Here is a 13,453-nt window from a genome sequence, read left to right on the forward strand (position 1 = left end):
CAAATCTCCTGTGTCTCCTCCTTTGCACTATGGTGCTGCTACGGAGACACTGTGTTTCGTTTCTCCTCTTGCAGGGAGAGAAATAACAATAAAAATACTTTAACTTAAAATTATCTTTAACAATTTGTTCCACTAGTCAGTGGAAACTTTGCTCACATCAGCAGAAAGAACAAAAGAGTTAACACACGTTGACAATATTAAGGTGTATCTGAGTATATGATGATGAACACAAGATTTCTGATTTCTGTATGATTAAATTATGATTGATTAAAACTAGTTCTGGGCAATCGATTAATCACGATTAATCGCATTCCAAAATAAAAGTTTGTGTTTACATAATATGTGTGTGAACTGTGTATAATTATTATGTATATATGTATATATAGCCTAAATACACACACATGCATGTATATATTTAAGAAAAATATGTTATATCTACATATAAAATATTTATATACATAACTTATACTATAAATATATATAAAGTATATTATACATGAAAATATTTCTTAAATATATACATCATAATTATACGCACACATATTATGTAAACACAAAATTGTATTTTGGATGTGATTAATCACGATTAATTGATTGCCCAGAACTAATTATATCATAAAGAGCTAATATCTAAGAAATAAAATATCTATAAGAGCTAAGAACATTCACACCAGCCCGTTTATTATAGTCTGCTGAAAACACTACTCACCTATCTGTTTGCTGTTAGGATGACAAAAAGTTTTAAGTTACATTAACCGCACTCTATAACGATAACGATAGAGTTTACATAAATTGTTGTGACTAATATAATTTCTGATTAGTTCTTCTTACACAGGGTTAAGAGAGCTAACGTCTGGCTGCTAATGCGGTCAGCTCAAGAGCTTCCAACCAACACCAATTTATTTTGCAACAATAAAATCCGTCACTTCAGCTTTTCATGGCACACGTCCACTGCCTCATGGGAATACGTGAGGACCACTGTTTACCCCAGTGCCAAACTCCAGTGTCCATGTCCAATCCCCTTCGCTGATCCCGCAGCTCTCCCGTGGACCCTTTAAAAGTCGCTGCTCACCACGCATCAGTGCGCATTCACTCCAAGTCTGCGTCTGCGAGCACTTCCACACCTAGAAGAAGCTCTTGACTTCAACTTGGTGGCACATTGTACAGTCTTTGAGATGGCTCTTCAAAGCTCTATTATACACTTGACCCGCAAGAATCTGCTCCAGGAGTCATGCAAGCAGTTTCTCCTCCAAGCACGCGGGCTGCACAAGTCCACGGCGAGCGGCTCTCTGGAGATCGCGGGGCACAATCAGACGGATATGAAGGGCGAGAACGCGGTGCCCCCGACCGCGGAGGTGCAGAAGGAGACGAGAGTGAAGACCCTCGAGGAGATGCCCGGACCCAGCACTTTCGCGAACCTCGTTGAGTTCTTCTACCGGGATGGATTCAGCCGCATCCATGAGATCCAGGTGAGTGGAGACGGTAGGCTATATGTCAGATGAGACGCGTTGTAATTGAAAAGAGCAATTTTGTGTGTTTGCATTCGCATGGCACTAAGTTCCCACCTTCAATAGCCTACGTTCAAAGATTGTGACTGGGTATTTTCCATTCCATTCAAATCGCATTTACTTCAGTGCAGCAATTTCTGTTGCTTTGATTGGAAAATAACCTAAATTCGTCTACGTAAAAACGGACACGTGAGGTGTTGAATTACTTTTGGAGTTGCATAAAACGGCGAGTTCACCCCACCATGAGGGACAGTCGCAAAACTAATTTTAATCAAGCGCAGTATGCATAGCCTACAGGATCAAATTCGAATTATATAACGCGCCTCAAGAATGCAGCGATAAAGACGGCCATATAGGCCTACATTATGCTGCCTAGTAAACTACTAATCTAATCTACATGAAGGCTACATAAGGTATCAGCTTCAATGTGCAACAAAGTGCACACGGGTTTGCGCCATTCAGACTGAATGCACAAGAATTCAAGAAATGGTATTAAACATGATACAGAACTACATCTACGACAATATAATTAAAATGCCATGTGTGTGTGTGTGTGTGTGTGTGTGTGTGTGTGTGTGTGCTGAAAACATAAACATGAAAGTGCCTCATGCTGCCTAGTACTAATCTACATTACATAAGGGATCAGCTATATTGTGCAACAAAGTGGTCTTTGGACAGTGTAGAAAGTTCAGATCGCTGAAGAGACAGAGGTGACTTTGTGTCGTCTCAACAGGAATGGTAGGCTACAGACGACTTGAGAGAAGGGGGATGAAATTGGGCAAGCTCACAGTGAAGGCCTTATTTGCAAACAGCTTCAAGTATTTGCAAATGGGCCATCTATACCGGGAAATGTCTTCTCATGCATACTGAACAGTTAGTAGCCATATGGTCTTTGTGGAAACAGAGATATTGGCAGCCAGGAAGTGATATGGGCAAAGATATTTTATTGCTGTATATCACAGTTTTGTTGTCACCTGTTATCACTAAAGCAGTTACAAGTTTAAAGGAAAGCCAGCATTACAGTACATAAAGTATATACTCAAACTGATCTAAACAAAGGACCGTTAGGGCCCAATTACTACTCGAGATATTTCTGAAGGTGTATATATTCCTGATGACTTTAATGTAGATTAGCCTGAACTCAGCTTTAAAATGAACATTTTAAGTGTAAGAAAAAAACAAATCCAACTAAAGTTACATTGAGATAGATAAGATATGAGATCCATGTTAATCAAGTTAACAAATCTTCTTTTAGATGGAGCATTCGCAGAAGTATGGGAAGATCTTTAAATCTCGATTTGGACCCCAGCTGGTGGTGTCGATCGCTGACAGAGACATGGTGGCACAGGTTCTCAGGACTGAAGGTGTGGCTCCTCAGAGAGGCAACATGGAGTCCTGGAAGGAGTACAGAGATATGAGGGGAAGATCCACCGGACTCATCTCAGCGTAAGTACCTACTGCTATCTCAAGGGTAGTTTAGAGTTATGTTATAGGTGTTATTTTCTGTTATTAATGTTAATATTATAACTGCTATTGTCACTTCGGATAAACATGTTACACAACCATTCAAAAGTTTGGGATCAATAAGATTTGTGATACTTTTATTCTGAAAGGACAGATTCAATTGATCAAAAATTGGCTTTACATTTTTTTTTAAACTTTCTGTTCATCAATGAACCCTGAAACCATGGTTTCCACAAAATTATTAAGCTGCACAACTTTGATAATAATAGGAATTGTTTCTTGAGCACCCAATCGGCATATTAGAATGATTTCTGAAGGATCATGTGAAACTGAAGATTGAAGTAATGATGCTGAAAATTCAGCTTTCCCATCACAGGAATAAATTACCTAGCTTACAGGGAACGTTGTGGCAAGGTTCTCTCAAAGTTATGAACAAACATTCTTCCAGTAACATTAATAAAACATTTGTTCAAAGTTAAATGGTCTTTAATAATGTTCTCAAAAAGGTATCACAAACACATTTTTGGACACATTTTAGTTTAGGGTCCAATTATCATCATTAACTAACTATTAACTACAACTTTTGCCTCAATAAACTCATAATTACTGCTTATTAATAGTTAGAAAGGTAGTTGTTAAGTTTAGGTATTGGGTAGGATCAAGAGATGTAGAATATGGCCATGCAGAATAAGACATTAAAGGGATTCTTTTTTCTTTTCTTTTCTTTTTTTGGAATACATTTGCAAAGATTTCAAACAAACTTGTCATTATGGGATATTGTTTGTAGAATTGAGGAAAAAAATAATGAATTTAATCCATTTTGGAATAAGGCTATAACATAACAAAATGTGGAAAAAGTGAAGCGCTGCGAATACTTTCCGGATGCACTGTATATTAAAATTTTAAGTTGTAATAATATTTCACAATATTTCTATTTTTAACTCTATTTTTGCAGAGGTTTTTACTGTCAAATAAATGCAGGAGATTTCTTTTAAAAACATTAAACATTCTTACAGACCCCAAACTTTTGAATGACAGTAGATAAATGACAAATTAGTCACGTGAATGTATGCAATATCCCAATGTTTTTTTTGTTTATTTTGATTCCTATCTCTGCTTACAAATTTATGATGATTTATATTTCCAGCGAGGGTGATGAGTGGCTGAAGATGCGCAGTGTTCTGCGCCAGCTGATTATGCGGCCCAAAGATGTGACTGTTTTCTCCCCTGAGGTTAATGATGTGGTGGTCGACCTGGTGAAGAGAGTGAAGACACTGCGCAGCCAGCAGGACGACGGCCAGACTGTCCTTAACATCAATGACCTGTTCTTCAAATATGCCATGGAAGGTGAGCTTGAGGGCATTGTGTGTGTGTTTGTGTGTGTGTTTTTGTGATAAAATCTAGTTGTTATGTATTAAAGGTAAACTGGTCTGATAAATTATGTTTTACACTCATGATTTGATTAGAGGACAGGATTTGGATTCCAGTCAACATGACTCAGGTTTTTCATTTCATAGAGGTTTGATTTCTTTTCTTTTTAATTAAAGGGATAGTTAACCCAAAAAGGACATTTCTGTCATCATTTACTCACCCTCAAGTTGTATGAGTTTCTTTGTTCTGCTGAACACAAAAGAAAATATTTTGAAGAAAGTTTGTAACAAAGCAGATAGAGCATCCATTGACTACCATAGTATTTTTTCCCTACTATGGTAGTTAATGGTTGCTCTATCTGCTTGGTTTTACAAAAGACAACAGTGTTATTAATCAGCTCAGTTCAGTTTGTTATAGCGTCAATGTTGCAAAGTTCATCTAGTAAGTAATATCTATTAGTGTATATAATAAATATCTATTATAAATCAATTGAGTCACATTGAATGCTGCAAAGTTCATCAACGAGGAAACAACTTTAAAACGACTATAAAGCAGCTCTACAGAAGACAATGGTGTCATTAATCAGCTCAATTCAGATTTGTGGTTATATCCAATTGAGTTAGTACAATTAGATTGAGAATGTTTTCTGAATATTAATGGCCTTTTAATTGTGGCCTTTTGTTGCTGTTAAAGAAAATTGCCAACTAAATTCTTACATAGGAGTTCAACTGGAAGTATAATTTCTGATGAGCCCTCTCAAGTGTGTGTGTTTGTGGATTTCACCTTATTTTAAATAGAACAGTGGACTGAAGATTCAGGGCAGATTCAGATTAGCACATTAAAAACCTTAGAAAGTAATTGCTTTTAATTGTAGGAGATCATTTTTAATAGGCAAAGTACATAAATGTGAAGCAATATGATATAGTTTAAATATTTAACTCTTTCCTAGGTGTTGCGACCATTTTGTACGAGGCTCGCCTGGGCTGCTTGGAGAATGAAATTCCCAAGAAGAGTCAAGAGTACATTGCTGCACTGCACCTCATGTTCAGCTCTTTTAAGACCACCATGTACGCCGGTGCCATTCCTAAATGGCTGCGTCCCATAATTCCCAAACCCTGGGAGGAATTCTGCAGCTCATGGGACGGCCTCTTTAAATTCAGTAAGAGCAGAGGAAACCGTAGTGGGGTTCAGTGTCATAGAGACAAAGTTGATCTTTTACAACTCTGTTCGCTACAGTTTTTTTTGTTAAACATTTGTATAAATGTGTTTTAGGCCAGATCCACGTGGACAAGAGGCTTTCAGAGATCAAAAATAAGATGAAGAAAGGCGAAGAGATTCAAGGAGGGTTGCTGACTCACATGCTGGTCACCAGAGAGATGAATCTAGAGGAGATCTACGCAAACATGACTGAAATGCTTCTGGCTGGAGTGGACACGGTAAGAACTGGTCCATGGGCTGCTGGGAAGGGGATAAGATGTCAATGCTTCTCAATTTGTGGTTCATGAAGCTTGACGTCGACTGGTCACTGATCATGGCCTATAGAGGGCGCAACAGATTAAGAAATCTTCTAAGTCTACTTTTACGCTCAGTTTCCAACAGTTAAAATTAATATATGCATATAAAAGGCTTACTCCGAGAGCACTCCACAATATATGTTTGATTATACCATTTGGATAATTAAAATTGATCAGGTGAATGCACGGTTTTAAACAGCTTATTGTACATGTTAATCATCGTTCTAAACTACATTGTAACATTGTAACGCACACACATACAGACAGCAGTGCTCTTTCAGTATCGCGGAAAATGTATTGTCGACACTGTGATTTATCAATAAAATAGCTTAGAAACTGAAAAGTTCAAGCATCTTAGTAACTAAAGCTGGGCATACACTGTGCGATTTTCGTCAGATTTCAAGCTGGATTCTGACTCGTGCTACTCTTTTTTTGTGTTGGGCCGATTTTCAACTTTATCGTGCGTTGTTTGTCGTGAGGTGTTCGTTCAGTGTACAGGGGGAAACGAAAGGTGACAAACCTCTCCTGATCGGCAATCGGATGGTCAGATGAACTTCTGCCATGTCAGAAATTCTGGTCGCCCCTCACTGCGTCTGCGCAAAAGCAGAAGTTGAACAATTTCATCTTTAATGCAACAAGAAAGAAAACGAAAAGAGATCTTTAAAGGTCCCATGGCATGGATTTTTTAATTATTTTATAATGTTTCCTGAGGTGTACTTTTATAAAAAAGTATGCATTTTTTCTATACTGATATTAGCCCTCTGGCTTGAATGCTCTGTTTCAAGGGGCGCGTCTGCTGTGAGACTTCTGTGAAAACGCCCACTGTTGTGATTGGCTGACATCTTTGCATTTGAAATGAGTATTAGATTATGTGGCAGAGGGGCGTGGTTTAGCGAGACACTGTCAGACTCTGCAAGCAAGCGCTGCCAGGCCAGAGAGAGACGGACTGGGCACTCGTGGAGCAGAGAGACGGATAGCTGCTGTGAGCGCAAGTTTATTTTGTTTGTATCTGAGAGCTCTGAATAAACATGAGTCCCAGCCACGCGACCCTGTCGTCTTCCTCCTTATTCTACGAACTTTGTAACATGTGGAACCCCTCTAAACCCACTAAACTACTTTTTTTACCATCAGAGCCGTCGAGATGAACGAATCGTCAAAGTGTTGATTATAGCATTATTTTTAGATCTTTTTCCATCACATGAAAAGCTGCAGTGATGAGCATTGAGTACACAGGCAGTCTGTTGATCGCGTGAATGCAGTGATCTCGTCATTGCAACGCTATTTCTCTCACAAAATGCTTTCACCACAACTAACAGCAAACACAACGTCGACATGAATACAGTAAGAGCTTTGTTGTGCAGCATAATGTTGATGCGTTGTGAAATTGTTGCGGGGACAAATGAAATGTAATATCAATTTAATAATAAAAGTAGGCCTACCCCAATAATAATGATAATTTTTTTACATAAATTGGAAATGCTAAATCCTCTTGATATCGATAGCTGATACATTTGATAGGCTATCTCTCTATAATAGCCTACACCACGGTCTATCGTCGCAACTAGGCAAAGGGGTTTTATCGCGCATATTTCACTCGTACAGTGTGAGCAGACAAGTCGCGCTTGACGATCGGACCGCACAGTGTGAGCACATAAACCGCGAGCTTTGGCTTTACATCGCATGCAATCTACTCAGTGTGCAGTGTGAGTAGGTAACCTTGCTGAAATCGCACAGAAATCGCACAGTGTATGCCCAGCTTAAAACCCACAGCTTCACGATTAGCAGAGAGACGCTGCCAGGTTGAATTCATTCAAACGCAATCGCTCTCTCAATAATGCATTCATATAAAGGTAATCTTTACTGTGCTGCTTTATCTGTATCTGATATAGAACGTCAGATCATAATGGGTGTCCATGAATGTTAGTGTCAATGTCACCTGACTCCATGCTGACCTCTCCCCATACGTCTCACCCACAATAAACAAGACCCACCAATATTCTCCCGTTTCGCTGATGTGTCTGTTGGCGTCCTCTTCCCTTTGATCTTTCCCTTTTTCTTTCAGCCGTAGGATCACATTAACAATCATTAACCAAATCCTGTCATGTAATCGTTCCCTTTCTGCCTGTCTGTCTCTCTGTCTTGCTTTTTCTTTAGCTCTATGAGGCAAGATGCCTGTTTTGAGTTAATGCTCCAAAAAAGGAATTAGTCACCCAAAAAGAAAAAGCGTGTGCGTTATGATCAGTGGAGCTGAACGCACATGATAGAGTCAATATCTGAGTTAAAACTAATTATTAATGGAGGAAAGCAGGGCAAGTGTTTTATTATAGGATGAAGGAGCGAAGAGAGAGAGCACCTACAGGAGGCTGTGGGGGGTGGGGGGAATCAGTGGTTAATTTCATTTTTACCATTTTTTTCTAACCGTATTAAATATATGGATTATATTACAATAATAAGACAGTGTCACAATGTCTTATTATTCTAATTGAATTAATTAATTACATTTTAGTTACCTATGAAACCAGCATCAATATCTTTCCATCTTCCATCTTTGCACCACCAAAGTTTCACAGAAGCTGCATATGAAGTGGCATTTAGATGCATTTGTATGAATTAATGCTTCACTTCAATTACAATTTTATAATAAGTGATGTTATGAGGTTATGGTATTAAAAATACAATTGTGAATGAAGAAATATTAAATTAGGGGAAATAATCTATGGGGAAATTAAACAAAATCAGTCATTGAATCATTCATTCAACCAATTCGTTCAAAATAGCTGATTCATTATATCAGGAATGATGCAAGTGTGAGACATTCAATCAGTTATTTGTTTTGTTGAAAAAAAAAAAAAATATTTCCTTCAAAAAATGCTATGCAACTGACATGCCAAAACAGAGCAAAAACAGACAATATTGACAATTAATACTCACTTCTTGTTTATTGGACTTGTATAAATCATTATCAGATATGCATCATGTTGATACTTCAGAAAAACAATGCGCTTGCTTGTGTGATATTGCTTAAATTAAACAATAACTAAATACAGGGGCACACCCCCCCCACCCCCGTATCTTGTTAATTTCAGACCCTGTAGCAGAGATAATCTTCAACAGATGAATTACATAGTGTTGACATGATATTACTAATCTCTAATAAGTCTTGACATGTTCTACTCTCTTACCCTCTACAGACCTCTTTCACACTGTCATGGAGTGCATACCTTCTGGCAAGACATCCCACAATACAGCAGGAGATTTTTGAGGAAGTGGACAGAGTGCTGGGTGGGCGTGTCCCAACCGGAGAGGATGTTGCTTATCTGCCCCTTATTAGAGGTCTTGTCAAAGAGACGCTCAGGTAAGCGATGCCAACCACTGTAAAAAGGCCCAAAAATGAAAATTCTGGTTATTTATTGCAAAGTTTATTGAGTTAATGGCACAAATACAGTAAACACTTCCCTTCGTCTTGCAACACATGCAGGCTTTTCCCTGTTCTCCCTGGAAACGGACGCGTTACACAGGATGATCTGATCATCGGAGGTTATTTCATCCCTAAAGGGGTAAGAGCATATATCATGTGACTTTGATGTGCATGCATATTTTTACATGCCTGTGCTATAAACATGTCAAAACTTGCCCCTGTTAAGTAGAGCATTGCTTCATACCTGTCTTTCTTGCAGTTCAGATTAATAAATTACCTTGACCTGGATAGGATGTGCCTAGAAAAAAAACACAGTTGACTTGTTTTTCATTGTGTTCATCGCGTTAAAGAGATGATTCGTTATATTTATATAGCGCTTTTCTGGGTACTCAAAGCACTTTACATATAGAAGGGGGAATATCCTCAACCACCACCAATGTGCAGCATCCACCTGGATGATGCGATGGCAGCCATATTGCACCAGAACGACCACCACACACCAGCTGATTGGTGGAGAAGAGACAGAGTGATGAAGCCAATCAGGATATGGGGATTATTAAGAGGCCATGATGGACAGAGGCCAATGGGCAAATTTGGCCAGGATGCAGGGGTTACACCCCTACTCTTTTTCCGAAGGACATCCTGGGATTTTTAATGACCACAGAGAGTCAGGACCTCGGTTTAACGTCTCATCCGAAGGACGGTGCTTATTGACACTATAGTGTCCCCATCACTATACTGGGGCGTCAGGACCCACACAGACCACAGGGTGAGCACCCCCTGCTGGCCTCACTAACACCTCTTCCAGCAGCAACCTGGTTTTCCCAGGAGGTCTCCCATCCAGGTACTGAGTCTTGGGTTACAGGGTGATATGGCTGCTGGCCAATTGATATGGCTTCAAAAGTGAACGATTTTTGTGCAATAAATGAATAACCTAAATCAGGGGGCTGGGATCCACTTGGAGGCCTCAGTAAAATGCTAAACTATTAAATCATTAACTAAAAATCAATAACCAACAGCTTCCTGTGTTCACAGACTCAGCTGGCTCTGTGTCATTACTCCACCTCAATGGATGATGAAAACTTTCCCCTTCCTGGAGAATTCCGTCCAGAACGCTGGATCCGCAAGGATGCCTCTGACCGCGTCGACAACTTCGGCTCCATCCCGTTTGGCTATGGCATCCGCAGCTGCATCGGGAGGAGAATAGCTGAGCTTGAGATGCATCTGGCTCTCACACAAGTGCGTATTTGTATATATCTCAAAAGTCAGCATCAAGCAATAGCCCAACCATAACAGTACTATTTTTCATGTACCGTGGAACGTGCCATAAGGGGGGGGTATTTATAATAGTCCATTTATAAATATTACAAATTAGACTATTATTTTTTTTAATTAATCTAAATGAATTCATAATGTAAAAAAACAGTGTTTATATCTTATAACTTTTCTTATAATCTTAAAACTTAAAAGTTACCAATATAACTTATCCCATGTGTAGTTTGTGAAGCTGTTTCAGGCATATTTAGCACTTTGAGATTTTGTTTAATGTAAAGTGCGTTACAAATAAAATGTATTATTATTATTATTATTATTATTATTATTATTATATAGCTTACATGACCACTGCTCTCTCTGTGTTTTGAATCGAGATTCAATCTTTTAATTATTAATCGTGCATACATATAGGACTATAGCCTATGTATTTTTGTATGTCATATGCAGTTACTTTTAAAAGTAATGCATTACAATATTTTGTTACTCCTGAAAAAGTAACTAATTGCGTTACTTTTTATGAAAAGTAATGTGTTACATTTGTGTTACATTACTTTTGTGTTATTGGCTTGTTTGTTTGTTTTTTAATAACAACAAAAAAGTTATATATGGCAAATGTAAAGGTCCTTTGAATAAACCTCAGGTTGAAGGAAATGTAAATTTACGCCTGTACAGTAGACAGCGCTGCTTGATTAAACGTCTGTGCTGCCATTCTGGATTAAAGAAGAATGGGAATTGGTTGAATTGGACCATTAAAGGTCAACAGAAAAGACACTGGGTAAAGGGATAGTTCACCCAAAAATTCAAATTCTGGCCCTCATGTTGTTGAGCAGAAGAAAGAAACTCATACAGGTTTGCAACAACATGAGGGTGAGTAAGAAGTGATGACAGAATTTTCATTTTTGGGTGAAAATAATTAAATTAAATTAAAAAGATTAAATACATAAAGTATATTTGTGTAATGCAATATTTTTAATTATTGCAGGTTTGCGTAATACTTTGAGTTTGCATTTCACTGTTTTATTAATTTTGAATCTGTTTTTTTTTGCAAGTGAGGAGCAAATGCATGCTCACATTTAGTCTAGAACTACAATAACCATCATGTTCGCACATAGCGCACACAATGCCCCTGCACTTACTCCTGATTTCTGTCAATATGGGGACGGGAGAGGTGTCAGTCAATAAATGGGAAAACAAAGTAACTTGTGTTACTTATTTGAAAAAGTAACTTGGATATTTTGTTTATAAATTTAAAAGTAATGCATTTCTTTACTTGTTACTTGAAAAAAGTCTGATTAATTAACTCATGCACACATTTGCTGTCATTACTGCTGTCATATATGTGAATTCAAATTCAAATTCTAAATTCAGCATTTTCTAATGGTGTTCTGATGTTCTCCTCTATCACAGCTCCTGCAGAAGTTCCACATTGAGGTGTCTTCCCAGACCACTGATGTGCAAGCTAAGACGCATGGCCTGCTCTGTCCAGCAGCACCCATCAACCTTAGATTTGTGGACCGAAAGTAATCTGTCATCACACTATGTCTTAATGTAAACCATAATCCACACTGTGCTTCTTGAAGTCCAAAGATGTCATTGTGTATAATAGTGCCTCTTCCAGCTTTTATCTAACAAACTATGTTTTTTATTTGTGTTGAGTACCTCTAAGAACGTTTTATTCGATTTTTTTTTTCTTGTTTGAATATTTATAGCTAATCAGCAGACCAAATATGTTAAAAATGCTCAAACAGGCGCTATTTTATGCTGTCAAATCAATACGAATTACTTAGAGAATTGTGTTTGAAAATTCTCATTTTTTTCAAATTCATTTACATCATACTAGCAGTGTAATTTTGTTTCATATATTTTTTTTTGCTCTGCCTTAAAAATAAGTGTGAAATATGGTCAAAAAGACCTTGTATATAGACGCTTTACTATTAAATTAGCTTTAGAGCTAAGCTCATTATTTATTTAACATTGTATGTACGCTTACAGTTAAAGACTTCTAGCTTACAAGCAGGAAATTTCTAAAGCAAACTTGAGTAAATTCTATTACAACTACAATTCTACTTTAGAAGATCATGCTAATATCCTGTCCTGTGGACACTAATATTAAATAGTGTGTAAAGAAAACACATCTAATCACAACAATGCCCATCTTGATTTCAGAATGGCTATAATGATCGAATTTGTTATTCAAGAGTGATGATTTGTGTTGGTTCCACTAAAACTCTATGGTGGAAAATATTTTAATGTGAAATGCAAAATTGTGCTTATTTTTTAGTGCACTAGCCTTATAGGCAATAGATGGACAATGGGACATGCTGAAAATGAACTACTTTTGGATAAAATGAATGTTGTTTTGAGGGTTGTGAAATGTGGACGTTTTTGATATGTGGAAACAGGCTTTTGAATGTGACCAAATTTTGTAATAATAAATTACTTTGAAGATCTGCTGTATCATTAATATGTTGTTCGTTCTGTTCAAAAAAGTCTCATGTTGTGAGAAAAAAAGTCACAACATGCCTGAACTACACAAAGTGCCTCTCAGAAACTTTACACTAACATGCCTCGTGGGACTTTGAGGCCATAAAGATGAACTTTTTTGACCTTTTAATTGAGATAACATTTGATACACTGATGACACATGACTTTTCAAAAACAAAGTAAAAGAATTTGCTATCTAATCCTCATCTTTATCCACCAGATGGCATAATGGTTTAATGAACAGGAAAAGAAATGAGAAGGTCAAATGGTTGGCATTTATATATAGACTTAAGTCATTCAAAATGCGACGTTTAGCGGCATAGAGTGAATTATGAATATTGCAAATAACCGCATTGTCTGAATAATCGATATAATCAAATGAAATGTGACGAAGGAAAGAGTGTAGGTGCACTCGCGCA

General features: G+C 37.7%; 1 protein-coding gene across 2 annotated transcripts; it reads left to right on the forward strand.

The window, feature by feature from the left end:
• Positions 1-906: 906 nt before the first annotated feature.
• On the forward strand, positions 907-13,044 carry cyp27c1 (cytochrome P450, family 27, subfamily C, polypeptide 1). 2 transcript variants are annotated; one of them, XM_079841047.1, is made up of 9 exons: positions 907-1,469; positions 2,764-2,954; positions 4,120-4,319; positions 5,293-5,502; positions 5,616-5,779; positions 9,049-9,212; positions 9,336-9,414; positions 10,311-10,514; positions 11,958-13,044. In XM_079841047.1, the coding sequence occupies exons 1-9, from the start codon at positions 1,176-1,178 to the stop codon at positions 12,072-12,074; spliced, it is 1,623 nt and encodes a 540-aa protein (XP_079697173.1). In that variant the 5' UTR covers positions 907-1,175; the 3' UTR covers positions 12,075-13,044. The 2 variants fall into 2 exon arrangements, with proteins under 2 accessions (XP_079697173.1, XP_079697174.1); XM_079841048.1 differs by lacking the exon at positions 5,293-5,502 and having other exon boundaries at positions 1,090-1,469; positions 11,958-13,012.
• The last annotated feature ends 409 nt before the right edge of the window (positions 13,045-13,453 follow it).

The sequence above is a fragment of the Gobio gobio genome, assembly GCF_949357685.1.
Source record: "Gobio gobio genome assembly, chromosome: 17".
Lineage (NCBI taxonomy): Eukaryota > Metazoa > Chordata > Actinopteri > Cypriniformes > Gobionidae > Gobio > Gobio gobio.